Below are 27,150 nucleotides of genomic sequence, written 5' to 3' on the forward strand. Positions count from 1 at the left end.
GGATGTCAGAGCAGTCTAATTCTTTTCTAAGTATCAGAATGAACATCAAATGCTGACAGAAAGTAGCATCAATCATTTTGTGAAATCCATAAATCTTTGTCCTGTTCTAATAAGCAGGGCTATATATCTTTAGAATATATTGCTAAATGATATACTGATAATATCAACTATACATACCTTAGCACAGAATGGGTACTTTTTCAACTGCTCAGTTATGCACTGGTTAGTTCTAAATACATGCAAACAATGTAGGTATCTCAATCACTTTAAATCATTTTCTTATCTTGAAAATCAATTCTTTTTTTTTATTTATTTATACAAGCACTGGGTACAGTCAGAAGCGCAGGAGGGTGAGAGAATTCACCAGAGACAGAGCAGGGAACAGAACAGGCAGACTGACTGAAATACACTGCTGAGGGGAGCAGCGGGTGAGACAGGAGAGATCTGTTGCACCATGTGGGACCCTTGCCCAGCGGCTGGGGATCGAACCAGTGCTGTAGAGGCTGTGGGCAGCTTTGCAGCCCAGCGCTCAACCACTGTGCCACCAGGGGAGGCCCAAAAATCAATCTTTAGCATTTTTTTCTGCATAAAGATATATCTCAGATTCAGCTTATAGGCCTTGGTAATAACACTCCAACAAGTTGGGTCAAGTTTAAATCTTATCCTTAGGTGTCAGTTGTATTTAAGTAATCACACACACATTATTGAGTGCTTTATAAGAAGGTCTTGGTGAAGGGGACTATATTGTCATGTCCCCTTAGCAGTATCTGATGCTGTCTTCAGTGTTGTCTGCCATGTAAGTCCCAGCACACCTTTTTAACCATCTATTGTAGGTTCTCTCCTTTCCTGTCAAAAAAAAAAAAAAAAGATGAGATTGCAAACTCACTTTCTCCCTAATCCAAAGTACCAGTTACTTACAATTTCACTCTTTTTATTTTATAAAAGTCACTACATCTCTTACTGTTTCTGAAATTTTATGTTACCACACCAGTAAGGAGAACCATTTTTGGAGGGGTTAAATATTTCCTGTAAAGTGAAATCTGCTTATGAATGGTACTTTTGTAATGTTCAGCATAAACATAGTAAAACATTTGCTCAAAATGTTACTTGGGCAAGTGTTAATGTCTGCACATATTACTTGAGAACGTGACATAGTGAAACCAGTAGATCAGAGGCCAAGTCCCCTGATAAAGGAAAAATAACATATCTACAGAGATTATTTCTCCCTGTTGTTTTGTACATTGAGGGAACAAGGAGAAATTGGGAGGCTAACATAGATCAGGTGAATTGATTGCATTCTTGTAAAACATCTCAAGCTTTTGGAATTAGATTTTATTTTTTCTTTTTTTATTAATTTAAAAAAAAAATTTACATCATTGGGGGTGGAGCAACATGGTGGCGAGGAGACGCTGCGAGTAAGATCTCCCATTAAAAAAAGTGAATAGGGAGGAAAAGCGGCAGGTCCCAGTGAGAACTGGGACACGGAAGATAAACGGGTGACTCCAGCAAACTACCCGAAGAAGAAAGTGGCCATAAAAGAGGACTAGAAGGGAGGGAAGCGCAGAACCCTGCTCCCCTCCCCCGCCCACAGAGGCGACACTCTCCGACCGGACCAGCAGAGAGGGAGAAAAACAACAAACCAAAACAACCAACAAGAACAAACGACGCAGCAAGCTACTGTGAGTGGAAAGGAACTATTGCAGCCACCACACCCCGTGAACAGGAGCTGAGGCGAACCCTGCAGGATCCGCCTCGGCGGTGAGCGAACGGCTCCGGGCGCCATTAGAGAAGAACAAAGACCCCTGGAGACTCGCACACAGCCCGGGCTGCCGGTAAGCTGGCCCTGGAAAGCGGCGCGCTCAGGGAGCTTGAAAAGCAAGTGCAGACCGGAATCGCGGCTGCCCAGGTACCCGCGCCTGCGACCTAGGCTTGCGGGGAGACGACCTAGGCTTGCGGGGAGACACGCGGAGGTCCTCACTGACGTGAAGGTCCCTCCCTGAGTGAGCAGGAACCAGGCACCCGGGCACGGGAGCGGTGCAAAAGGCGCCATTCCCGCGCCACTGAACTGGGCTACAGCCCGCGTCCTGGAACTGAGGGCTTTGAACTGAGACCCGGGGCACGAAAATTCGGGGCGTGGGTTCTCCACGACGGTGGGGCACAAGGCAGACACAGCACCCCAAAGCTGTTGAAGTGTACCCTACCATTCCCGCTCTGTTCCCTGTCCCACGGGGTGGGGGGGACGAAAAACAGCCCCCCAAGGACAATAGGAGAGATCTCTGGCGCCACCTAGTGACCAGGAAAAAAAAAGTCACTAACACCCCATAGAACAGGAAATTTCTTAAGACTGCTTGAAAAGGGCAGAAGGCTTCTGCAGTGGCCAGCCGGGAAGTTATTCCACGCCAGGCCCCTTCCGACCAGCAGTCTGAGCCCACAGAGGGAGCAGGCACCCACGTCCGGGGCAGACTGGGGGCGCAGAAGAGTGTGCCTGAAACCGGAGGCGCAGGGACTGCATCCCGCTTCGCCATTTGAGAACAGGGACATTTCTTCAGTAAAAACTGCCTAAAACCAGCAGAAAGCTCCCCCAGAAGACAGAGATGGCTCCTGGAAGAGCCAGAGGGGAGCGGAGAAGTTCACCCAAGATGTCAGTCAGTCCGAGCAACACAGTGTCCCAACGCATACGACAAATTAGAAAACAGACAGTAGGGAGTAGAAAAACCACACGCAACCTAAAAACTCCTCAGGAAAGAAGCACACCACAAAAAGAAAACCACTCCCCAGATTGCAACGACAGCAACTTGGAAGAACTTCTGAGCCTTCCAGAAAGAGAATTTAAAATTGCCATGATTAAAAAAGTGATAGATCAGAAGAAGGAAATTGAGTCCCTAAAGAGGGAAGTAAGAGAAATGCAGGAGATCAAAGAATTAATGGAGGAACTAAAGAACTCTGGGAAAAGCAATGAAAGCAGAATAGATGAAATGGAAGAACGAATAAGTAATCTTGAAGACACAGAAATAAAAAGAACCAAAACAGAAAAGGAAAGAGAAGTACGAAGGAAAAAGAATGAAGAAAGACTTCGGGAACTATCTGACTCCATGAGGAAAGGAAATATAAGAGTTATAGGAATTCCAGAAGGAGAGGAGAGAGATGTAGGAACAGAGAAAATATTCATGGATATAATTGAAGAGAACTTCCCAAATGAGAAGAAGGAGCTGAAAATTGATATACAAGAAGCAAGAAGAACACCAAACTTCCACGACGAAAGGAAAAACACAGCAAGACACATAATAGTAAAGCTCCCAAGAATCCAGGACAAGGAAAAAATAATGAAGCTGACAAGAGGGAAGAAACAGATAACATTCAAAGGAAAACCAATCAGGCTGACATCAGACTTCTCTGAAGAAACACTACGGGCAAGGAGAGAGTGGAGGGACATAGTCAACAGACTCCAAGAAAACAGATGCCAACCAAGAATACTCTATCCCGCAAAGCTCTCTTTCCTCCATGAAGAAAGAATATGGACCTTCCCAGACAAAGAGAAACTCCGGAATTTCATTGCGACTAAACCCCCACTCCAAAAAATACTACAAGGAATCCTAAAGCCAGAACCTCAGAGGGACGAATAACAACGAAAGAAGACCAAAAAAAAAAAAAGTTATTAAAAGAATAAATAAATAAAATCAAAGGAAAGACAAACATAATGGCAAATACAGATGCTAACATATCAATATTAACTCTAAATGTAAATGGACTAAACTCTTCAATAAAAAGACACAGAGTTGCAGCCTGGATTAAGAAACAAAACCCAACCTTTTGCTGTCTCCAGGAAACACATTTAGCTACAAAAGATAAAAATAGGCTCAAAGTCAAAGGATGGAAAACAATCCTACAAGCAAATGGGCCAAAAAAGAAAGCAGGAACAGCTATACTTATATCAGATAAAACAGACTTCAAACTCAAAAAAATAAAAAGAGACCCCAAGGGTCACTACATTATGATTAAGGGGACAATACTTCAAGAAGAAATAACACTCATTAACATATACTCACCAAACGAAAGAGCACCAAAATATATCAGACAACTGTTGTCCTCTCTGAAAACGGACATCAGAGAAAACACATATGTAGTGGGAGACTTCAACACACCACTATCAACAATGGATAGATCAACAAGACAAAAAATAAGTAAAGAAACTAAAGCTCTAAATAAGGACCTAGAGCATTTGGGCTTAACAGACATCTATAGAACACTAAACCCAAAAAAAACGGAGTACACATTTTTCTCAAGCGCACACGGATCATTCTCCAGGATCGATCACATACTGGGGCACAAGACAAACATCAACAGATACACCAAGATTGAAATCATACCAACCATCTTTTCTGACCACGAAGGCATCAAACTAGAAATAAATCATAAAAACAAGGCAAGGAACTATCCTACCTCATGGAGATTAAAAGCCACACTACTGGAAGACCACTGGACTAACGAGGAGATCAAAGAAGAAATTAAAAAATTCTTTGAATTGAATGACAAGGAGGACACCAATATCCTAAATGTATGGGATGCAGCAAAAGCAGTAATAAGAGGAAAATATATAGCAATAGAAGCTCACATCAAAAAACAAGAAAGAACTCAAAGAAACAACCTAATCTCGAAGCTCAAAGATCTAGAAAAAGAACAACAAAAAAACCCCAGTAGAAGAAAAGAAATAATAAAAACCAAAGCAGAAATAAATGAAATTGAAACTAAAAAAACAATCCAAAAGATCAATGAAACCAAGAGCTGGTTCTTTGAAAAAATCAATAAAATAGACAAACCCCTAGCCAGGCTCACAAAGGAAAAAAGGGAGAAAGCACAAATACACAGGATCATCAATGAAACAGGAGAAATCACAACGGACACAGCAGAAATCAAAAGAATAATCAGTAACTACTATGAACAGTTATATGGAAACAAGTTCAACAATCTAGAGGAGATGGACAAATTCCTACAACTCTACAATCACCCAAAGCTAGATAAAGAAGAAATAGAACACCTAAACAGACCAATTACAAGCAGCGAAATTGAAATGGTAATTAAAAACCTCCCCAAAAACAAAAGCCCAGGACCTGATGGATTTACAAATGAATTCTACCAAACATTCAGAGACGAATTAGTGCCTATCCTTCACAAACTCTTCCAAAAAATTGAGAAGGAAGGGACAATACCAAACACGTTCTATGAAGCCAACATTACACTAATACCAAAACCAAATAAGGACAACACAAAAAAGGAAAACTATAGGCCAATCTCCCTAATGAACACTGATGCAAAAATCCTCAATAAAATTTTAGCTATCAGAATCCAACAATGTATCCATAAGATAATTCACCACGACCAAGTTGGATTCATTCCAGGGGCACAAGGATGGTTTAACATCCGAAAATCAATCAACGTTATCCAACACATCAACAAAAAGAAATATAAAAACCATATGATAATATCAATAGATGCTGAGAAAGCTTTCGACAAAGTGCAACACCCATTCATGATAAAAGCCCTTGAAATTCTTGGGATACAAGGAACATACCTCAACATCATAAAGGCCATCTATGACAAGCCAACAGCCAGTATCATTCTCAATGGTGAAAAGCTGAAAGCAATTCCATTAAGATCTAGAACAAGACAAGGATGTCCACTCTCACCACTGCTTTTCAATATAATACTGGAAGTCCTAGCCAGAGCAATAAGACAAGAGAAAGACATCCAAGGAATCCAAATAGGAAAAGAAGAAGTCAAACTATCACTATTTGCAGATGATATGATAATATACATAGAGAACCCCAAAATCTCCACAGAAAAACTAATTCAACTCATCAATCAATTCAGTAAAGTGGCAGGATACAAAATCAACACGCAAAAGTCAGTAGCCTTCCTATACACAAACAATAAATCTGAAGAAGAAGAAATAAAAAAAACCACCCCTTTTATTATCGAAACAAAAAAATCAAATATTTGGGAATAAATCTAACAAAAGAGGTAAAGGACCTATACAAAGAAAACTATAAAACACTGTTAAAAGAAATAGAATAAGACACAAAGAAATGGAAAGACATCCCCTGCTCATGGATTGGAAGAATAAACATTATTAAAATGGCCATCCTACCAAAAGCAATATACAGATTCAATGCTATTCCAATCAAAATCTCAATGGCATTCTTCAAAGAAATAGAACAATTATTGATGAAATTCATATGGAATCACCAAAAACCCCGAATAGCCAAAGCTCTACTGAAAAAAAAAGAAGGAAATGGAGGCATCACACTCCCAGACTTCAAACTATACTACAAAGCCATAATCATCAAAACTGCATGGTATTGGAACAAGAACAGACATACAGACCAATGGAATCGAATAGAAAATCCAGAAATAAACCCACAGATTTATGGTCAACTAATCTTTGACAAAGGAGCAAAGACTATGCATTGGGGCAAAGAAAGTTTGTTCAATAAATGGTGCTGGGAAAACTGGGTCGCTACATGCAAAAGAATGAAGCTTGACCACTACCTCACACCATACACAAAAATCAACTCAAAATGGATTAAAGAACTAGACATAAGACCTGAAACCATAAAATACATAGAAGGAAATATAGGCGAAACACTACGGGATTTGCATATCAAAGACATCTTTACAGACACATCACCCAAAGCAGTGATAGTGAAGAGAAAGATAAACAGCTGGGACTACATCAAATTAAAGAGCTTCTGCACAGCAAAAGAGACAATAACAAAAACAAAGAGAAACCCCACCAACTGGGAGAACATTTTTGCACCCAACACTAATGATAATGGACTGATCACAAAAATCTGCAAAGAGCTGATGAGACTCAGCAACAACAAAGAAAATAATCCAGTCAAAAAATGGGCAGAAGAGCTAAAAAGAAACTTCTCTGAAGAGGAAATGCAAATGGCCAACAGACATATGAAAAAATGTTCAACATCACTTGTAATCAGGGAAATGCAAATCAAAACTACCATGAGATACCATCTCACACCAGTGAGAATGGCACATATTAAAAAAACTAGCAACAACAAATGTTGGCGAGGATGTGGAGAAAAAGGAACTCTTGTGCACTGTTGGTGGGAGTGCAAACTGGTCCAACCACTATGGAGAGCTGTGTGGAGGTTTCTGGACCTACTAAACATAGAGCTTCCATATGATCCAGCAATTCCACTCCTAGGTATTTACCCAAAGGACACAGAAACATCAATTCCAAAGAGCACCTGCACTCCTATGTTTATAGCAGCACTGTTTACAATAGCTAAGCTTTGGAAACAACCCAAATGCCCTAAAATAGATGACTGGATCAAGAAGATGTGGTACATATATACCATGGAATATTACTCAGCATTCAAAAAAGATAAACACATGCAATTTGCAGCAACATGGATGGCACTGGAAGGGATCATGCTCAGCGAAATAAGCCAAAAAGAAAAAGAAAAATACCGGATGGTCTCACTCATAGCAGGAATCTAGAAAACTTAAATAAGGGACCAGGAAAATGAATATAAGAAAGTGAAAATCAAAATCAACAAAAAACTATGAACCAGAGACACTTGTTGGGGGGTGGGGGGCGGGAGGGGAAGGATTGGGGTCAGAATGGGGCGTTTGCAATTGTATGGGGGAATATAAAAATAAAATTTAATATTAAAAAAAATAAATAAATAAATAAACACAAGACCAAGTCACTATCCATGAAAAAAAAAAAAATGAATATATAGCTATTCAAAAAAAAAAAAATTTACATCATTGCTCATTTTTAAATAATGTTTTCTTACCCCTACCCCCTCAGGTGTAGTCCCCATAGAATTTCCTTCACCAATGTACTTGTGCACCATCACCTTAGCACAGGGCACTGAAATTAGGTTTTAAAACATTGATTGCTTCTTGTTGAGGAAATGTTAGTTATTATGGAAAGAAAGTTTTATTGGTAGAAAGAGTATTTTATGATGCATCTTTTTTTCTTTTTTTTTTTTTTTTAAGATTTATTTATTTTTATACAAGAGCTGTGGTATAGGCCAGAGGCATGGGAGTGTGAGAGGACTCACCAGAGGCAGAGCAGGGAGCAGAACAGGCAGATGACAAAAATAAACTGCTGAGGGGAGCAGCGGGCAAGACAGGAGAGGTCTGCTGCACCATGTGGGATTCTCCCTGGCAGGCCAGGATTGAACCTATGCTGCAGAGGCTGCAGACAGCTTCACAGCATGGCGCTCAACCTGCTGCGCCACCGGGGATGACCCTGATACAACTTTTTAATACATATTAACAAATATTTCTAAAGAAAGAAGGACTTGTGTCCCTCACTGCTGACTAGCAATGTGAATGGCAATTTTAATCACATTAGTGTTAAAATGAAAAATATTTTAAAAGCTTAAAATTTTAATCACATAAATCTAAGAACAATAGTTAAATACAAGGATGAGTAAATAGCAGATCTTTTCTAGTAGAAATCTTTCTTACGATAGACCTATTTTAATCTAGACATTTTGTCTCACTCACATAGTATTATTTCAATATAAATTGGTATTTTCTAATTCTATAATGCTAATTCATAATTTTTATAAGCATTTCAGTCTGACTTGGACACTTGGATTTGATAAATATGTCCCAAATTATAAGTGGGTCTGCATGTTCTTGGCACCATAAACATTGCAACGAGTACCATCAGGTGTTGGAAAGAAACTAATATTTTTTTGAGTGTGCACTATAGGCCTATAGTTTATCTCATTTTGGTCTGCTAACAGCCCCACCAAGAGGGTGGTGTGGTGATTATTTTACAAATAAAAACATCACTGAGGTTAGTGACCTAAGTTCACATAGCTAGTGAAAAAAATGGATTTGAGTTTTTCTTTTGCAAGGGATAGAAAAACAAGATCACAAACAATTAAAGGAATTTATTGACTCAAATAGCTGAAAAGCCCTGGGGTATAACTAGCTTCAAATGAGCTTAGAGAGAACTGCAAAACTGCTATGGCTGTGAATTTGGCTTCCTTTATGTTGTCTTTGGTTTGTCTACCTAACATTGCTTTCCTCCTCGAGCTGCACAGAGTTCCAAGCCCTTTGGCTCCCCCTTCATGGTTTATCAGAACTGTTCACTGGAACATTCTACATTGTTTATAAATGTTTGCGCATTGAACACTGCACTGTTCACAAAAAAAGTACTACAAACTGAGGAAGAGAGAGGGGCACTTCTTACCTCACTTCATTCCTAAAATTTGCCTTCTCACTGGCTTACATTGGATCCTTTCCTTCCTACTTTAATTGCTAACTGCCGGGGACTGGCACAGCCTTACCAGTTTGGACCTAATCTTGATCTTGGAAGTGGAGCCAGTCCCACAAAACTGCGGGACTGAGAATATGTGCCCATGAATTCCCTAAAAAAGAATAGTGCTATTGCCTGGAGAAACCGCCTGCCATTAAGTACACAGTAGAATCAGACTTGAATATAAAATTTGTACCTATGGGCTAGGCAAGAAAACTTCCAAAATATAGTCTCTTCGTTCTGTCTGCAGTTGGCATTTGGTGGATAGAGGCCAGGGACACTAAATAAACATACTACCATGCTTAATACTGTTCCCCACAAAAAAGGAATTAACCAATTCAAAGTGTCTACAACACCAAGACTGAGAATTCTACTGTCAGTGATCTGATGGGCATCTCCTTCAGCCTTAGTCCTGCCACTCCCCTCCTTTTATTTTTATTAGCCACCAGCTCCCTTGATTATTGTCCCTCAGTTTTCAATACACCAGAGCTCTTTTTTTTTTTTTTAAGATTTGTTTATTTATGCATACAAGAGCTGGGGTACAGGCCAGAGGTGAGGGGTTGGGGTGAGAAGATTCACCAGAGACAGAGTGGGGAGCAGAACAGGCAGACTGACTGAAATACACTGCTGAGGGGAGCAGCGGTCGAGACAGGAGAGGTCTGCTGCGCCATGTGGGTTGCTTCCTGGCAGGCCAGGGATCGAACTCGTGCTGCAGTGGCTGCTGATTGCTTCATAGTGCAGTGCTTAACCTCTTGCACTACTAGGGAGGCCCATACCAGAGCTCTTGAGGCTTCAGGATCCTGGTGTGTGATTTTCACTCCACCTGGATGCTCTCTGCCCAACCCAAACCAGTGCTACTCTAGCCTGACCTTAGGCTGCACTCACTGGTGTCCATTCCTTGGCCAGCCCCTACCCCGCCTTGCCTGGTTCTTCCCTCTTTTACACTTTCAACTTTTTAGCATATTGATGAGCTGCTCTAGCTTTTACATGAGATAAAATTCCACTAAGACAGGTCACATACAGCTTTCATTCCCTTTTATAGGCTGAGCACTCAGGGCAGAATATGACTGGGGCTGCATGGGAGACCAGTAAGGGCACAGAAGCATGTGTTTGTTGGGCTTTTTTTTTTGGGGGGGGGGGTGGCGCATAGGCCAGTAAGGAGATATTTATTTATTTTTATTATATATATATATTTACATCATTCTTCCTTTTTTATACAAAGTGTCCTTTCTCAGGTCTAGTCCCTTAACACTCCCACCGCCAATTCATGTACCATCTCCATAGTCCCTCATGCTCTTTCCTCCCATTTTGATCCCTCTCCTTCCCACTCCCCTGCAGAATATCTCTGATTTATAATTGCCTATTAATTGTTTTTTGATTTATTATAATTATTTTTTTCCTGATCCCTTATTTGGTTCCCCTATATTCCACCTATAAGTGAAACCAACCAATATTTTTCTTTTTCTTTCTGGATTATTTCCATGATCCCTTCCAGCTCTAGCTATTTTGCTGTGAATGGCATGAGTTTATATTTTTGGTTGTTAAGTAATATTCCATTGTGTATATGTACCACATCTTCTTGATCCAGTCATCTCTTTTGGGGCATTTGTTTCCATATCTTAGCTATTATAAATAGTACTGCAATAAACATAGGGGTACAGGTATCCTTTTGAATTAATGTTTTTGTGTCCTTTGGGTAGATCCCTAGGAGTGGAATTGATGGGTCATCTGGTAGCTCCATTTTTAGTAATCTGAGGAACATCCACACAACTTTCCATAGTGGTTGGACCAGTTTGCATTCCCATCAGCAGGGTAGGAGAGTTCCTTTTTCTCCACATGCTCGCCAACATTTGTTGTTTCCTGTTTTCTTAATATGAGTCATTCTTACTGGTGTAAGGTGGTATCTCACTGTGGTTTTGATTTACATTTCTCTGATTACAAGTGATGTTGAACATTTTTTCATGTATCTGTTGGCCATTTGCATTTCTTCTTGGAGAAGTGTCTTTTTAGCTCTTCTGCCCATTTTTAACGTGGGATATCATGAACAATAGGCTGGAAAAGGGATGGATGGCTTCTGATGTTGGATTTAATTAATATAAGACTTGTTCTTTTCTGGATTTTAATTGGGAAGTGCTAGCCCTTCTGTGTACATAAAGTAGGGAAAGCAGATTAAATCTGATTTTTTTTTTAATTGTCTGACTTAATTGGATGGGCCTTTCAGAAACAGTCGAATGCATCAATTCAGAAAAGGCCTTTTATTGAGTGTTGAACACAGAGCCAGGTGACCAGGGATAGATCTACCATTTTCTCTCTCCATTGTGTTCCTCTGCATTTCAGTTTGAGAGAGCTGGACGAATGGATCTGTGCTGCCCTCCCGACCGACCCTCACATTCCTTCTTTACTGAATCACAGCTTTGGCTGACTGAAGTCAAAGTACATAAGCCTTCTATTTTTAGGATTTGTAGGAGGAATGTTATCTAAAAATGCAGCTGTTTATGAGCCTGAGCTAATAAATAATAAGAAGGATATTACAGGAATAACTGAATCCTTTGATAATTGGGAACTTTGATGTGTACCAGAGTTTTGCATTATTTCATATGCTCCATAGATAGAGAAGAATGGGTAAAAGATAACTAACCTCGGGATATGTAAAGATACTGTGTTTTTCAATAAATTGCTAGGACAAACTTTATTTTTTTCCATAAACTTTATCTAAAAATAAAAGGGAATTACAGTGTTATCTATCAGAACTTTGATATTTAATTTTTGGTTTTTACTAAAATATTTTAATTTTTTATGTGTTGGTTTACTAAATATTTGTAGTTTGCTGGAGGTCCATTTAGTGTGGGGTTTCCAACCTTGGTGTTAATATCAATTGATATTTTGAACTAAATTTTTTTTTTTGTGGTCAGGAAACTGTTCTCAGGATGTCTAGTTCTACTGAACAGATGCTAGTAGCAGCTCTTTATCCTAGCAGTAAACATCCAAAGTGTCTCAAGAGATGGCCAGTGTCCACTTAGTGGCATAAATAACCCAAATTGACAACTGGCTTAGTGCAAAATAATCCTCTTTACTTAGGGCACACTTGTCAGATGGATGCAAGTAGTAACTGCTTGATTAACCCATTTAAATAAAAAATGTTGTCCAAATGAAACTCAACCCCTCATTGAGAGTTAAATATCTCTATTTTCTCTGACTTGGATGTTCTTGTCATATACTGAATCAGACAAACTGACTTTCTATCTAGAACTTTCCTGGGAAATGTCAGTAAGTTATTGTCAGAAGAAATACAAAAGAAAAGGCCTGTTGATTCCATCATTCCCAGTGTTATCTCCTTACTCTCAAGACCAAATAGCTCTGAGTCCTGTTCTGTTTGTTGTGGGAGTTACAGTAGTGGTCATTGGTGCTGCATTTGTGGAGGTTGAGATTCTTGTGCATTTTTAGGTGGCTTTCTAAGAGATAAGGATTTTTTTTTTTTAAATGACCATTAAAGTTTTTTTTTTTTTTTTAATGACTATTCCTCTTTCTTCCCCTTTAAGCTTATCATGGGATTTATCTGGAAATTGATTTGAAAAGAAACAGTTTTAGTTCTTTCAACAGGAGGCATAGGTGGAGCTAAATTAATCCTCTATATAGTTAGTGTGTGGTGTGGTGTCTTTTCCTCCATCAGAAAGCACAGAGTAAAGGGCCTGTGAAATATGTTAATGTGATAGTCCCTTCTGCTCTCCTCCTGTGTAGAAAAGATCACAGGTCCAAACTGATCATCTCAGCACCTACGGTCTGGGTGTTTTTAGGTGAGCCTATATTATACAAGGCAATTCAGTATAAAAAGGCCTTCTGAAAGCAAAGAGAAACCCAAAGGAATATAATAATATTACAGAATGTCCTGCTTGTTTTAGAGAAAGATGCTTTATTTTTTTTTTAAGATTATTTATTTATACAAGCACTGGGTACAGTCAGAAGCGTGGGAGGGTGAGAGAACTCACCAGAGCCAAAGTGGGGAGCAGAACAGGCAGAAGGACCGAGGCACACTGCTGAGGGGAGCAGCAGGCGCAGCAGGAGAGGTCTGAGTGCCATGTGAGACCCTCACCATTGGCCAGGGATTGAACTGGCGCTGCAGAGGCTGCGCTCAGCTTCGCAGCCCAGCGTTCAACCGCTGCGCCACCGGGGAGGCCCGAGAAAGATGCTTTATATTTACCCTGTTTAAAAGGAATATTAATATTCAGCAGTTTTTTATTAATATATTTTATTTTATATAATTCTTACATAATTTTTCATTTTTGCACAATGTATGTATGCATTTTCATTTTGGTTATATTCCCCAAACAATTCCCACCCCCCCTTATTTTTACCTTAATCCCTCCTCCCCCCTTCACCCCATAGTGTGTCTCTGGTTTATAGTTGTTTTTTGATTGTGATTTTTTTCTTCATTATAATTAATTTTTTTCCTGGTCCCTTATTTAGGTTTTCCAAATTCCTGCTATGAGTGAAACTAGAGCTTCCATATGATCCTAGCAATTCCACTCCTAGGTATTTACCCAAAGGACACAGAAACATTAATTCAAATGGGCACCTGTACCCCTATATTTATAGTAGCACTATTTACAATAGCTAATCTATGGATACAGTCCAAATTCTCAGCAGGTTTTTGCCTTTAAATCCAAATAGCAAATATCTCATCATAAAAAGCCTTAAATTTTTTCAGATCATTTCCTTTTGAAAAAATTGGTCTCACTCTGCTTCCAGTCATTATGGAGTAAAATGCCCACTTTAAACAATTGAAAATGAAACACCATCCCAGAATTGCCTTGCACGTATATATACAAACAAGTCTGTCTGGGAGAGACAGATTGTTTCCATGTAACTTAACTTCATCCCAGTACAAAGCTCAAGAATATAAAAATGCCCATCAAATTCATTCTCTCTGAAATCTAACCCCAAATCACTAGACATACAGAAAAGCTGACAAAAATGACCTATCATTTTTGTAAGAAAAATCCATCAAAAATTGATTCAAAAATGAAACAATTTTAGAATTTGCAGACAAAAGTATTAAAATAATAATTTTAACTGGCTTACCTATGTTCAAATTTTATTCAATATTGGAGTTGAAAAAATCCCAAGTTGAACTTCTAGAGAGGAAAGTCTGAGATGAATGTGATTAATAAGAGATTACACATTATTAAAAAAGTAAATATGAAGATAATGCAATGGAGGCTATACCAAATAAACAGGGAGAAAAATATTTTAAATGAATGGATCATTAGTGAGCTGTGGAAATATTTCAGGCAACTTCATACATATGTAATTAGAGTCTCGGAGAGCAGGGGATGAATGGAAAAACTATTTGAAGAAATAATAAAATTTTACCAAATTTGGTGAAAACTATAAAACTCACAGATCCAAGAGTTTCAACAAACCCACACACAAGAAATAGGAAGAAACTATCAAAGGAAACTACCACTACATTTTTCAAAACTAGTGATAAAAAGAGAAAGCACCCAGAAGATGGAAAAAAATGTTACAAGTGGAAGAATTAAGATGATCACCAATTTCCCATAGGAAACAGTAAAACCTTTTTCTTTCTTTTTTTTTTTTTTTAATATTTCTTTATTTATTTTTACAAGCACAGGGTATAGTCAGAAGCGTGAGAGGGTGAGAAAATTCACCAGAGCCAAAGTGGGGAGCAAAACAGGCGGAAGGACCAAGGCACACTGCTGAGGGGAGCAGCAGGCGCAGCAGGAGAGGTCTGTCATGCCATGTGGGATCCTCGCCAGTGGCAGGGGATCGAACCAGTACTACAGAGGGTGTGGGCAGCTTTGCAGCTCAGCGCTCAACCGCTGCGCCACCAGGGGAGGCCCATACAGTAAAACCTTTTTCAAACAAAGAAGTCACCAGTGGACCTGCAGGACATCTCTGTCTGTCTATCTAGCTGTAGATATCAAAAAGGAAATCCCTTAGGCAGAAGGAATGAAGTCACCGGACCCTGCATTGGACATCTGCTCAGTATCTTGTTACATCCTGAGTCAGAGCATTAGTGTACTCCTGCTTCAGCTTCGAGTTTTCTAGCAAGGAGTATGTCACAGGGTAGGAGGGAGTGCAGCGTGAGAAAGACTTAGTCCCTGGTGGGGACCAAAGGGACAGGACTGCCTGATAGCCAGGCCATTTATCTAGCAACTGTTATCGCTGAGAGATTAATGAAGTCCACCCATTGTGTATTTTGGGCTTTTGTTGATATTACAGATTGATCTTTGGCTTAATGAAAACAATTATTTTTAAAGCCGTAAAGTTTTTAATGACTTCTACATTAAGATCTAATCTACTTGGAATTTATTTTTCCACATGAAAACAGTTGGTCTGGAGAATTCTAAATGGAAATGCCATCTCTTTCTCACTAATCTTCAAAGCTAACTGTCAGTCATGGAAGCCTTTCTGTGCTCTCTGCTTATTTAGCTATGTACCAGTATTATGATACCTAGATATGTTTATATTAAATTTGTTAACTGGTAGGGAAGATATTCTATATTATTTCTCCTTTCTTAAATGTATATTGACTCTTCCCCGCATGTCAAATTACCAAAAAGTTTTAGAATCAGTTTTTAAATAGTAAATGATGAGGTTACTAGAAGCTGCAGTTAGATCATGCTATTTCAACTTCTGTTGTTTTGGGTTGATGTATGCAGAAGTCTCCATTTCTGCATGAGGGTGATTCTAAGGAAGGCTCTTCATCCTCACAGCTCTGACAGGCAGACATGGTAGTGAGGGGTGATTCTTTGTGTCTCTAGAGGGCATTTCGAGACAAGATCATTTCCCATTCTCCCAGAGTCACACATATTGCCCTGGAACTAAGGATGTCGTCTCTCACTTGCTCACCATTAGCCTTAGTTATTTTGGTACAGACCATGTTGGTATAACTTCATCCTTGTGATCACATTTATTATCATTACTATATCAAGTGCATATTCCCTGTGTGTTGAAGGTTTTCTTAGAGGCATGAACCGGACTAATACATACCAGATTGGCAGAACATAAAACAGCATTAATTTACTTCTCAGTGTTTTCAGTTGATGTTCCTTGACTGTGTCAAGGGTTGAAGTCTCTGTAATCTCTATTTTAATGCCATGTAGGGGAATATTCAATATTCATCACTTACTATTGAGTGCCTGCTTTGGTCTAAGTTACAGTATTAAGTGCTGAATATTCAGCAGTAAGGAAATGTATGTATGGAACTTTCTCTCATGGGGGATTTCAGCATTTAAACAAAACAAGCAAATATGTAAATATTTAATTTATAGTTGTGCTAAGTGCTACAATGGGAAAATATAGTTTTATCTGAGAACAACTGAAAGGAAAATAATATGCTTTCTAGGTGCTAGAGCACATTATACACAAATGAAACTAATTTAACTTGTAATATAACCAGATTTATATATCAGATTAAATGGACTTTATAATTAATCCATTCATTCATTCCACAGCATCTATGTTCACTGGCACTAGAGTGGTGCAGATAGTTGGCTCACAGAAATGACAAGACCCAGACTATCTTTGAGGAACTCATAGTTTAATGTTTACATAATTAACAGGTATCTCTCATTTAAATAATTGCAAACTGAGTGAAGACTTAAATATATTATTTTCCTCTTTTGTTCTTTTTCAGATGAGGATAGGCATTCACTCGGGCTCCGTGCTGGCTGGCGTCGTGGGGGTGAGGATGCCCAGATACTGCCTTTTTGGAAACAATGTCACACTGGCGAGCAAATTCGAATCTGGAAGTCACCCTCGGCGCATCAATGTCAGTCCTACCACTTACCAGTAAGTGCCCCCTGGCCTCTTCCAGTCTTAAGCATTGCTCTGAGTGGCTGTTATGTTCCTGGGAGACTCTGTTCTTTATCTTGATCCTATCACCGCCCCCCCCACCCTCCAGCCAGGATAGCGTGAGTAGATCTGCCCCCTTAAAAAATTGAGCTGGTGACAAACTTTGATTTGCTCCCTCAGAGAGTGACTTGACTGAGAGGTAAGTGCCACTTTGTCATTTCCCACAATCTCTGTCCTTCTGAGGTTTAAAATATAGGAGTGCAAATGTTAAAGGGCTGCATTACACTAGAACTCTAATATTTGCAGAAAGTCCCTTGGTGTTTAGAAAAATCAAAGAATAAGGCAGGAAAGAGGGTTTGTTTGTTTTTATACATTTGAAAAATGAATATAAATAAGGATTCTCTAGAGTTAAATAAATACAGGGTACAAAGAAAACTTTAAATTTATCTTAAAGGTCATATTTGACAACTCTACATACTTTGACAGCTGAACTTGTCCTTATTTTGTGCTTGATAGATGACATCCGTCTGTTTCCTAAAAATTAAACTCCAAATGGGCAGGAACCATATCTATGCAGCCTCATTGTCATATCCCCAAAGCTTGCAAAAAAAATGTTTAGCACAACATAAGCATTCTATGAATATTTATTGCATAAACAAAAGCATCAACAAGACAAACTCATCTAGAATAAGAAAACAGCATGAGTCTCTTTTTTACCCTGTTGACCTTGGCTTTATTTGTTGGAGTGCAAATTATTTAATTAATTCCATGATTGAGATGACTTTAGAGATCATATTAAAAAGCAATCAAGTCAAAATATTGACCATTATTTTTATTAACATGACTACAGAAAACCTTTAAGTAGAAACTTTAAATTACAGAGATAACAAAAGTTGATTATAATAAAAAAATGGTAATACTTTGAAGCTTTTGACACCACAAATATATAATCAAGAAAAGATAAAGTCTTTCAAAGAGAAGTATTTCCAGATTCATGAGAAAGTGGTGAGAAAGGGGACTGAATTTGCAAATATAAAATCAAGGAGAAGTTGCTTAAGAATCACATCATATTTTGGGTTTTTACATATTTTTTTTTCCTCTTACAGTTCTTCCAATTTCCCTTACAAAATTCTGGATGTAGATGCTGTAGTCATAATTTCCATATTAAACTGAATTTTGGAAACATCCTAGAACAGTGATGATGACAGTCTGTCCTCTAGACCATAGAACGAGGAGGACAAGATCCTACCAACCCCCTCACCTCCATGCTGTTACCATGGCTACATTTTTCCCCAATATAGAGCTAATACTTATGGTCTGTGTTTGTGTAACTTGGTGTAGATTTACATCTGCTGGAAATTCCATTTAAAAATTGTGTATAAAGAATGGATCGACTGTGTGAGGAGTTCTGTAGCTTACTTTGCTTACATATGACCAAAAAAAAAAAGAAAAAGAAAACAGAAGAATCCCCCTCACACACACATACCACCCAAGGCCAGTGCATTTGGGTACTCTGAGTCTTTATAATCTTTTTCATAATCATTGGGTTTATGATGATGCCAGTGATGTATAAGTTCTGACAGACTGAGTTATCTCCGGCACTGCTTGTGTCAAAATTGTGTTCTGTTGCTGTTTTCCTGAAAACAAATAAGCAAGCAACAAATGGAGGCATGGGTGGGGACATTGAATTGCCATGTGGGTAGATTCTTAAAGAATCTGGCCTCAAATCATGTCATTCATACTAATACTTTATAAAAATATTTTTACATTTAGTCTATCCTCACATAACCCTTTTCCTTCCTTTTTGCTGTCTTCCTTCCCACCATATTGGTTGACCACGTGATAGGCACTAATGTGATAAGCATGACCAGCATAACTAGGATCTTTGCTCTTGTGGATGAGACTGCAGACGAGGAGTTGGATGTATCTGAGTAGTCGACAACTACAGCAGACCAGGGCCAAGGTCCTGATTAGAGTATTAGAGCAACAGGAGGAAGGGGCTAAAATGAGGACAAAGAAACTGAAGTCAAATTAGAGAAAGTGGTAAATCATATAAAGGAGTTTTGAATTAATTCCAAAAACAGTGAAGAGCACTAAAGAGTTCTAAGCAAATGAGTAATGTGATTAGATTTGTGCTTTAAAGAGATCGCCACGCTTGTAAACTGGAGAATAAGTTAGGTTGTGAGAGAGGCAGCCAGCCAGTGATTGACAGCAGGCAATCAATCTCTATTTCCTGCATGGAAATGCAGCTGATTACTCAAATCTAAGAGTCCCATCTTCCCATGCTTCTGAAGAGTGATTGGACTCTGACCACTGACATCCATTTTAATCTGGGGTACCATTAAAGCAAATGCACCTTGGTTCCTTATAAGTTTCTAGCATCTTAAAATCAGGTCTATGAGCTCTGCATACCTGGGTTTTCAGATTCTGGATCTGTTGTGGCTAAGTACTTTGTGTTGGTTTCCTGTCCTCCATTCTGCACAGTTCAGCTGCTGCGTGTATACCTGTTCTGTTCCACACTGCAAGGGTGATTTATGAACCAACAGGTGTAGTGTGTACTTCCCCAGGACACCCAAAGTGAAATGTCAGGATTGATGGCGCAGAGATAGTCTCAATAAGGAGGTAATATTGCACTTTCTTAGAGTAAATAGGAATTTATGAAATGAAACTCACTCATGCAAGCTTGAAATCTTGAGTTTTCCTTCTGACATCCTTCATCATGTCCAATGTGTTCTGACTATCTTAAAATATTCAGAGAGGGGCCTCCCCGGTGGCGCAGCGGTTGAGCGCTGGGTTGCGAAGTTGCCCGCGGCCTCTGTGGCACCGGTTCGATCCCCGGCTGCTCCCCAGCCACCAGAGGAGGGTCCCACATGGCCCGCAGACCTCTCCTGCCGCCCGCTGCTCCCCTCAGCACTGTACTTCGGTCCTTCTGCCTGCTCTGCTCCCTGCTCTGGCTCTGGTGAATTCTCTCACCCTCCCGCGCTTCTGACTGTACCCAGTGCTTGTATAAACAAACAAACAAACAAAAAAAAATTCAGAGAGATTTCTATTCAATTTATTTTTAATAAGGATTTAATCATCATGATCTTTGAATAGAGTAGTTGAATACAATAATTTAATTTTCTAAATAATTCATTTCAAATACATTTTGACTGAAATACTTAAATAATTGATTCAAATAATACTTTTGTAAATACTTTAAAGTACTAAAGTTAAAAGAAATAATAAAATACCTATATATTTATTACTTTATTATATTTGACTCAGATATTATTGAATAGAAGTAAAACATTTTCTTTGGATTTTTCTTTTTCATTGTGATGCACACTCTATTTAGTGTGTTTCAAAGTCCAGTGTTTTATACATTAACTTGCTCATATGAATGTAGACATTAATAATAGATTTTTATTTTACATGTTTTAATTGGCATGTGTGATATTTCACCATAAGTCTTTCTCATTTTATTCTTATGATCTATTCATGTAAAGTATATAGCTTTAATATACTATACAACATCCCAGTATATGGCTGCACCCCATATTTAATTTTCATTCATCTGTTCTTATATTGATGAACACTTAAGTTTTATCTAATTTTTGTGATAAGATGTGCTCCCATGAACATTTATCTACCTATCAATGTATCAGCTAGGCTACTTGACTTTTCATATTACAGAAATAATTGGGTTGCCTGTAGGTTGCTAGAATTGGAATGATCAGTGTTGTTTATCTGAAAATTCATCTGGACATATAATAAAGATTTTTGGAATCAGGGCCATAATTTATATATAATAGTCTTCATTTTTTAGACAGAGTGACTCATCTCCTTGCTGGCAGCGATGCCCACTATCATTTCCTCTTCAACCTACAGCACTTTATTGCTAGTTTTATTACTGGACAAAAAGAACTGCTTAATGAGTTTTGAGTTTTCAGTGTTAGATGCTTTTATTTTTCTCCAGTAAGTGTGATGTTTACACCCATTTTGTCCCATACTTACCCAATTAAAAATAATGTGCACATTACAATTATCTTTTAACACATGCTACTGATCTGTGAAACTGAAATAATTGCTTATATTAGGATGGTTTCAGCAAATTTTGAAATGGCATGAATAATCTAATGATTTGCCAGAGCAGAATTGTTTACCTTGTTACGTACAAACTAAAAAAGTACAAAACATTTTAATATTTTCTTTAAACATTTTTCTTTTCCTGATTTACAACTGATCTGGTTCTGAGCTTCAGACTGCCCACTTTTCATTCATTGATAAAGGCCCCTGAAAATGAAGTAGCCTTGGGATCAGGGCTGTATAATCAGCTCATCCTGCCTGGGCATGTTCACGGGACAGGAGAGAGTCTGGGGTCAATGCTCAGAGTCAGAGCACAAAGCTTGGCATCCAGGCTCAATGACGAGTTATTGTGTTTCATGATTCAGGAAATGAATTTAGCAACTTTATTTCTCTGGGTTCTATTTTCTCATCTTTACATTATTTGAGAAGATTACTGTTAGGGTTAAATATGATGTTTATACAGATCTCAATACTTGAAATACAGTGGGTATTCATGTATTGCTTCATCTTAGCCTTTCATGAAGGAATAAATCATATTATTTCTATTTTATTCTTATATTTTATACATTTAGCCATGTTAAATGATTTATGGTAATTACAGTCCTCATCTGGCAGTCCCAAGGAAACAATCGATTTTATAATTTAGACAAAGGCATTCTGAGCTATGACTCAGAACTGAGTGAGTAATCAGTTTAGTCCTACAAATTTTTTGTTTCGTTTTTCTGTAGTTTTGTAATTCAGGTAATATGAGCTTACAATGTTGTGTGGGATCCAGAAGTACGAATTCTCTTTCTACACTCACCACCAACCATCCATCTCTATCCCTTCCCCACCTCCCTCTCTGGTAACCACATTCTGATGTCAGAGTCTAGAGGTTGGATTTTGTTTTCCTCCCCCGCCCCTTATATTGCACAAATGAGTAAAATCATATTGTATTTGTCTTTCTCCTTCTTCATTCATCAAGCATCATCCCTTTAAGGTTTATCCTTGTTATCAGGAGTGGCAAGATTTCATTGTTTTATGACTAATATTCTTGTGTGTACCATGTCGTCTTTACCCATTCATACCTTTCAGTACTTGGCATGTTTCGATATATTTGCTAGTATGAATAGGGCAGTGAGGAACATAGCATTGCACATATTTTTTTGGAATAGTGTTTTCATATTCTTTGGGTAAATGCCCAGATGTAGAATTACTGGATCATTTGGCAGTTCATTTTTTAATTTTCTGAGGAACATCCACACTGTTTTTCTTAGTACCTTTACCAATTTACATTATTATCAGCAGTACATGGGGGTTCCTTTTTCTCCATATTCTCCCCAGCACTTTTAATTTTTTGACTTTTTGATAATAACCATTTGGACTGGTATAAAGTGGTTTGCATTGCCATAATGATAAATGATGTAGAACATCTTTTCATTTGTCTGTTAGCTCTCTGTGTGTCTCCTTTGGTGAAATGCCTATTTATATCCTCTGCCTATATTTTAATTGAGTACATTATTTTGTTTTTGAGTCGTGTGAGTTGTTTATATGTTTAGGATATTAACCCCATGTCCAATGCATGATTTACAAATATCTTCTATGCAATAGGCTGTCTTTTTAAACAATGGTTTCTTTTCTATGCAGATGATTTTTGGTTTGATGTAACCCTGTTGTTTCTCGTGCCTTCAGAGATTAATCCAAAAGACACAACTGAGACTAATATTAAAGAACTGTCACCTCTGTTATCATCCACATATTTTATGGCTTGCTGGAGTTTTTCTCTGTTCCTTTTTTTCCCTTCCCTTGAGGCTTGCTGTTTTACCTAGTGTGTCTAAGTTGCCTTTTCACCATCTTTTGTGTTTTCACTGTAGGTTTTTGCTTTGTGGTTACTGTGAGGTTCAAATATGAAATCATATGTATATATTGATCTGCACTGAGCTGATAACTACTTATATTTGAAAACAGTCCATTCTGTGTATTTTTTACTACCCCTGCAACACTGCACTTTGGCTGGGTTTGGTTTCCATTCCAGACTAAGGTGTGCTCAGCGCAGGTGCTGTGGGTCTAGCCTTGGTGTGTGTCTGGCTGGAGTTGCTGCAGACCCCACTTGGTATTTCTGTGTGGTCTGCCATGTCGTTGTCACCTGGTGGTGTCAGCATTGTGGCTAGTTGCTGGAGCTGGGCTCTCACATGGCTAGATTGCAGGAGGTGCTCTGGGGTAACTGGGCTATTGGTGGTAGAAACTGCACTATGTGCCTGTTTGAGATCTGGAGGTGGCAACTTGCATGCGTGACTTGGAGAAAAAAGAGTTGAGTTTTAGAAGTGGCTGAGGGTGCCTGACTGGGGCTTTGCAGGGCTGTGGACCCGGCCACTGCTTAACTGAGGTGCACCCAGGCTGGGATCTTGCAGGGGTCAGGCTGAGCTTGGGCTGACAGTGGATTGAGGCTGAGGGTAGAGTCCAGTTGCTAGTTGGGTATGTTTGAGCGTGATTTTAGGTACTTGTGAGTAGGCAGGGGTGTCCACCAGGGGCCTTTCCTTGTTTATCTACCAAGAGTAGACCCTCTTGATTCTTGTTTCTTGGTCTTAGCCTGCATGGCTACTCCAGGGAGTGGATGGAGCTCTCCTCAGGGATTCACTTTAGGGTCTGATAGTGTGGAAGCTGAGTTCCAGATGACACCCACCTTGCCAACAGCAATGTCAAGGGTTGCCAAGATACTGCCAGCTGGTGACCTCTTTCCTGGATCATTCCCTAGGGCTCCTTACCTCCCCAGCCAACACTATGGTATATGGTATTTGTTCACCTATGGAGAGAGCAAGGCAAATGAATCTCTTGCTGGCTTATTAACACCTGGTTCTCACTGTCTGCTTCCCTCAGTGCAGGGTCTCCTGGAGCTCATCTCAAAGTAGGGTCATAGGGTTGGGCTGATGAGTGTCAGAGGTCGCCCTCTCCCTGCTCCCCAGGGAAAAGTTCTGCACCTTAGACACATTTTTTCTGATTGTGCCACCTGCCCTGTGATGGGCTTTCTTCTTGGCTAAACATCCCTCTGACTCATCTGGGTATTGCCTTTTTTCCCTTGGTTGTGGAAACTATTCAGCCAGCAGGTTTCTGCTGTGTAGACTAGTACATAGTTAGGTGTAGATGCTGTGATCATGAGAGGAGGGAAGCATGAGTCCTCCCTCTTCCACCATCTTGGGGCTACCTCTCTCCCTACCCAATTTTATTTGCAAAGGCATCTAATTGATGACTAAGTCATAGTCATGTGATAAAAAATGTTTATTTTCTTAGCACATACAGCAGTTCCATCTTATCTGTGGTTGTACTTCCCACAGCTTCATACGCCAGGTCAGCTGCATCTGAAAATAATAAGTACATTATGTTTTGAGAGGAGTGACAAAATTCACATAATATATATTGTTATTATTATGGTATAGTGTATAATATATATCATTATCATTATAATTCTATTTTATTATTGTTTCTAACCTCTTACTGTGCCTAAATTAAACTTTGTCATAGATATCTATGTATTGGAATAAACATTACTCATACAGGGTTAACTGTCTGAAATTCAGGCATCCACTGGGGCGCTTGAACTGTATCTTCTGCAGAGAAGTAGAGACTACTGTTGAGACAGATAAGCTAATTAGATTACCACAACATTTGTGGCTTAAATTATACAAATTCATGATCTTAGTTCTGTGAGACAGAAGACTGACATGGGACAAAACCAAGGTGTCATCTAGGCTGCATTCTTTTCTGGGAGTTGGACAAGACACTGGCTTTTTGCCTTGTTCAACTCTAGAAGCCGCATCATTCTTTGGTTCACGGCTCCATCCTCCATCATAAAGTGGGTGATACAGCTTCTCTTAATGCTGCATTCTTTGTCACATCTGCGTTTCCAACTCTTCCCTTCTTTCTCCTTCTTCTACTTTATATATAAGATTTATTTATTTATGCATACAAGAGCTGGGGTATGGACCAGAGGTGTGTGGGGGGGTGGTGAGAGGATTCACCAGAGACAGAGTGGGGAGCAGAACAGGTAGATTGACTGATGTACACTGCTGAGGGGAGCAGCAGGTGAGGTGGGAGAGGTCTGCTGTGCCATGTGGGCTGTGCCATGTGGGGATCAAACTTATGCTGTAGAGGCTGCGGACAGCTTCGTAGGTTGCATCTTAACCCCTTGTGCCACCAGGGAGGCCCGTCTCTCTTTTACTTTTAAGAACCCTTGTGATTACACTGGGTCCATTGGAGGGTCATTTTTTTTTTTAAAGTCAGCTAACTTGCAACCTTAGTTCATCTTTGCCCTGTATCCTAACATAGTTGCCGATTCTTTGGGCTGGGACATGAACATTTGGACTTTTGGGGGAAGAGGATGATTATTCTGCTTACAATAAGGGGGAACCTCAGGGATGAAATCTCCCTGTAGCTGTAGCCTTGATCCTTCCTTGTCCATGAGAAAAAAATTTAAATCAATTATGATAAAATATCTGGTGAAGAAAAAGAATTGTGCAATATGAGGTTTCTGGCTTCTAAAAGGTTTTTACTGGAATTTGAGATTTCTGAAGAGTGAAACCTATTACAGGGTGACTAAGAAGCAACAGAAATTTCTCACAATTTTGGAGGTGGAAGTCCAAGGTCATGTTACTGTCATAGCCCAGGTTCTGGGAAGAGTGGCTTGCAGATGTCTGAGTTCCTGACTTCTTGTTTCCTCATATCAGGGGGAGAAGCAAGCTCTTTTGTAATTCTTAGAAAGGTAATCACCTCATTCCTGATTTCATTTCACCCTGTTCCTTTAGGGGAATACCTAAATACCATCACCTTTAGGGGAAGAGTTTCAGCAAATGAAAACTGGGATGACAGAAACATTCAGTCCTATTGTTAAGAAGTAGATTTGCTGACTTAAGGAGGAATTGTCCTAAGAAATGGAAATTTTTTTAAAGATTTGTTTATTTATGCACACAAGAACTGGGGTGTAAGCCAGAGGTGTTGGGGGGGGCGGTGAGAGGATTCACTAGAGACAGAGTGGGGAGCAGAACAGGAAGATCTACGAAATACACTGCCAAGGGGAGCAGCCAGCGAGACAGGAAAGGTCTGCTGCACCATGTGGGTCAGCTCCTTGGCTGGCCAGGGATAGAACTCTTGCTGAAGTGGCTGGTGATAGCTTGATGGCACTGTCTTTAACCCCTGCACCACCAGGGAGGCCCGAGAAATTGGATTTTTACAAAGATGCCTGAGCCTTCTCTCCACAATATGCCCTCAGACATAGCTATCCCTTGTATAATTTCTAAAATAGCTGGGCTTTAAGAAGTTGCAATACCCCACAAACCTAAAGTTAGGCTGAAGTTTGGGATAGTGAGTACTTTCCTAGCTCAGGTATCAGAACTGAATCATATCGCAGATATTACCTTGCTGTGTGATTTCTGGCAGGCCAGGTAATATGCGTGGCTTGATCTCTCCTCTGCAATGAGAGGGATGATTTCTAAAACATCCTTTAGCTTTAAAATGAGATGTTAATACTGCTAGCTAATGTTTATGGAATTACTTAGTCTCTCTCCAAGCTTGGAGACCTGAGACTTAGGTGAAATAAGTGTGGGTGCCAGAACTCAAAGAGCTGACTTACCTGAAGGCTGAGGTCTATTTCCATAGCTAATGGTAAGAAACAGTGATTTCTGAAGATAGCTTGCATGGATGGGAGGACAATGAGGAAGACAATAGGAAGCGAGCTAGAATCAGGAGAGGAGATTGCATTCCTTCCCTCTGTACATGTAAATATGCTGTCCTGTCTGGCAGTCCTTTCCATACCATGGATGATAAAGAGGAGGTGTGTTCTTTCTTATATGGTGTTTCCGTATTTCCAACCATAACAGTATCTCTAAATCTGGATCTGAACATGAGTTACATATGTCAATGTTATAGCAAATAGACACTTCTAGCCATCTTTTGTTTCTGTGAGGCTAAAACAGTTTGTGGGATTGTGT

General features: G+C 39.3%; 1 protein-coding gene and 1 long non-coding RNA gene across 4 annotated transcripts in view; one reads left to right on the plus strand and one right to left on the minus strand.

Moving 5' to 3' along the window:
* The window catches only part of GUCY1A2 (guanylate cyclase 1 soluble subunit alpha 2), a 299,132-nt gene that overhangs the window by 250,241 nt on the left and 21,741 nt on the right, over positions 1 to 27,150 (plus strand). Inside the window, exon 7 of the mRNA XM_037505696.2 lies at positions 16,965 to 17,119. Coding sequence (XP_037361593.1) covers positions 16,965 to 17,119 — 155 coding nt within the window. The remainder of the gene's footprint in view (positions 1 to 16,964; positions 17,120 to 27,150) is intronic.
* LOC129145477 (uncharacterized) overlaps positions 24,435 to 27,150 on the minus strand; it is a 104,994-nt gene continuing 102,278 nt past the window's right edge. For all 3 annotated transcript variants that reach the window (XR_008551081.1, XR_008551080.1, XR_008551079.1), the window contains exon 3: positions 24,435 to 24,525. This is a non-coding gene — a long non-coding RNA (uncharacterized LOC129145477). The remainder of the gene's footprint in view (positions 24,526 to 27,150) is intronic.

Source organism: Talpa occidentalis, unplaced genomic scaffold, assembly GCF_014898055.3.
Source record: "Talpa occidentalis isolate TD23 unplaced genomic scaffold, MPIMG_talOcc4v2.1 talOcc4.12, whole genome shotgun sequence".
Taxonomy (NCBI): Eukaryota; Metazoa; Chordata; class Mammalia; order Eulipotyphla; family Talpidae; genus Talpa; species Talpa occidentalis.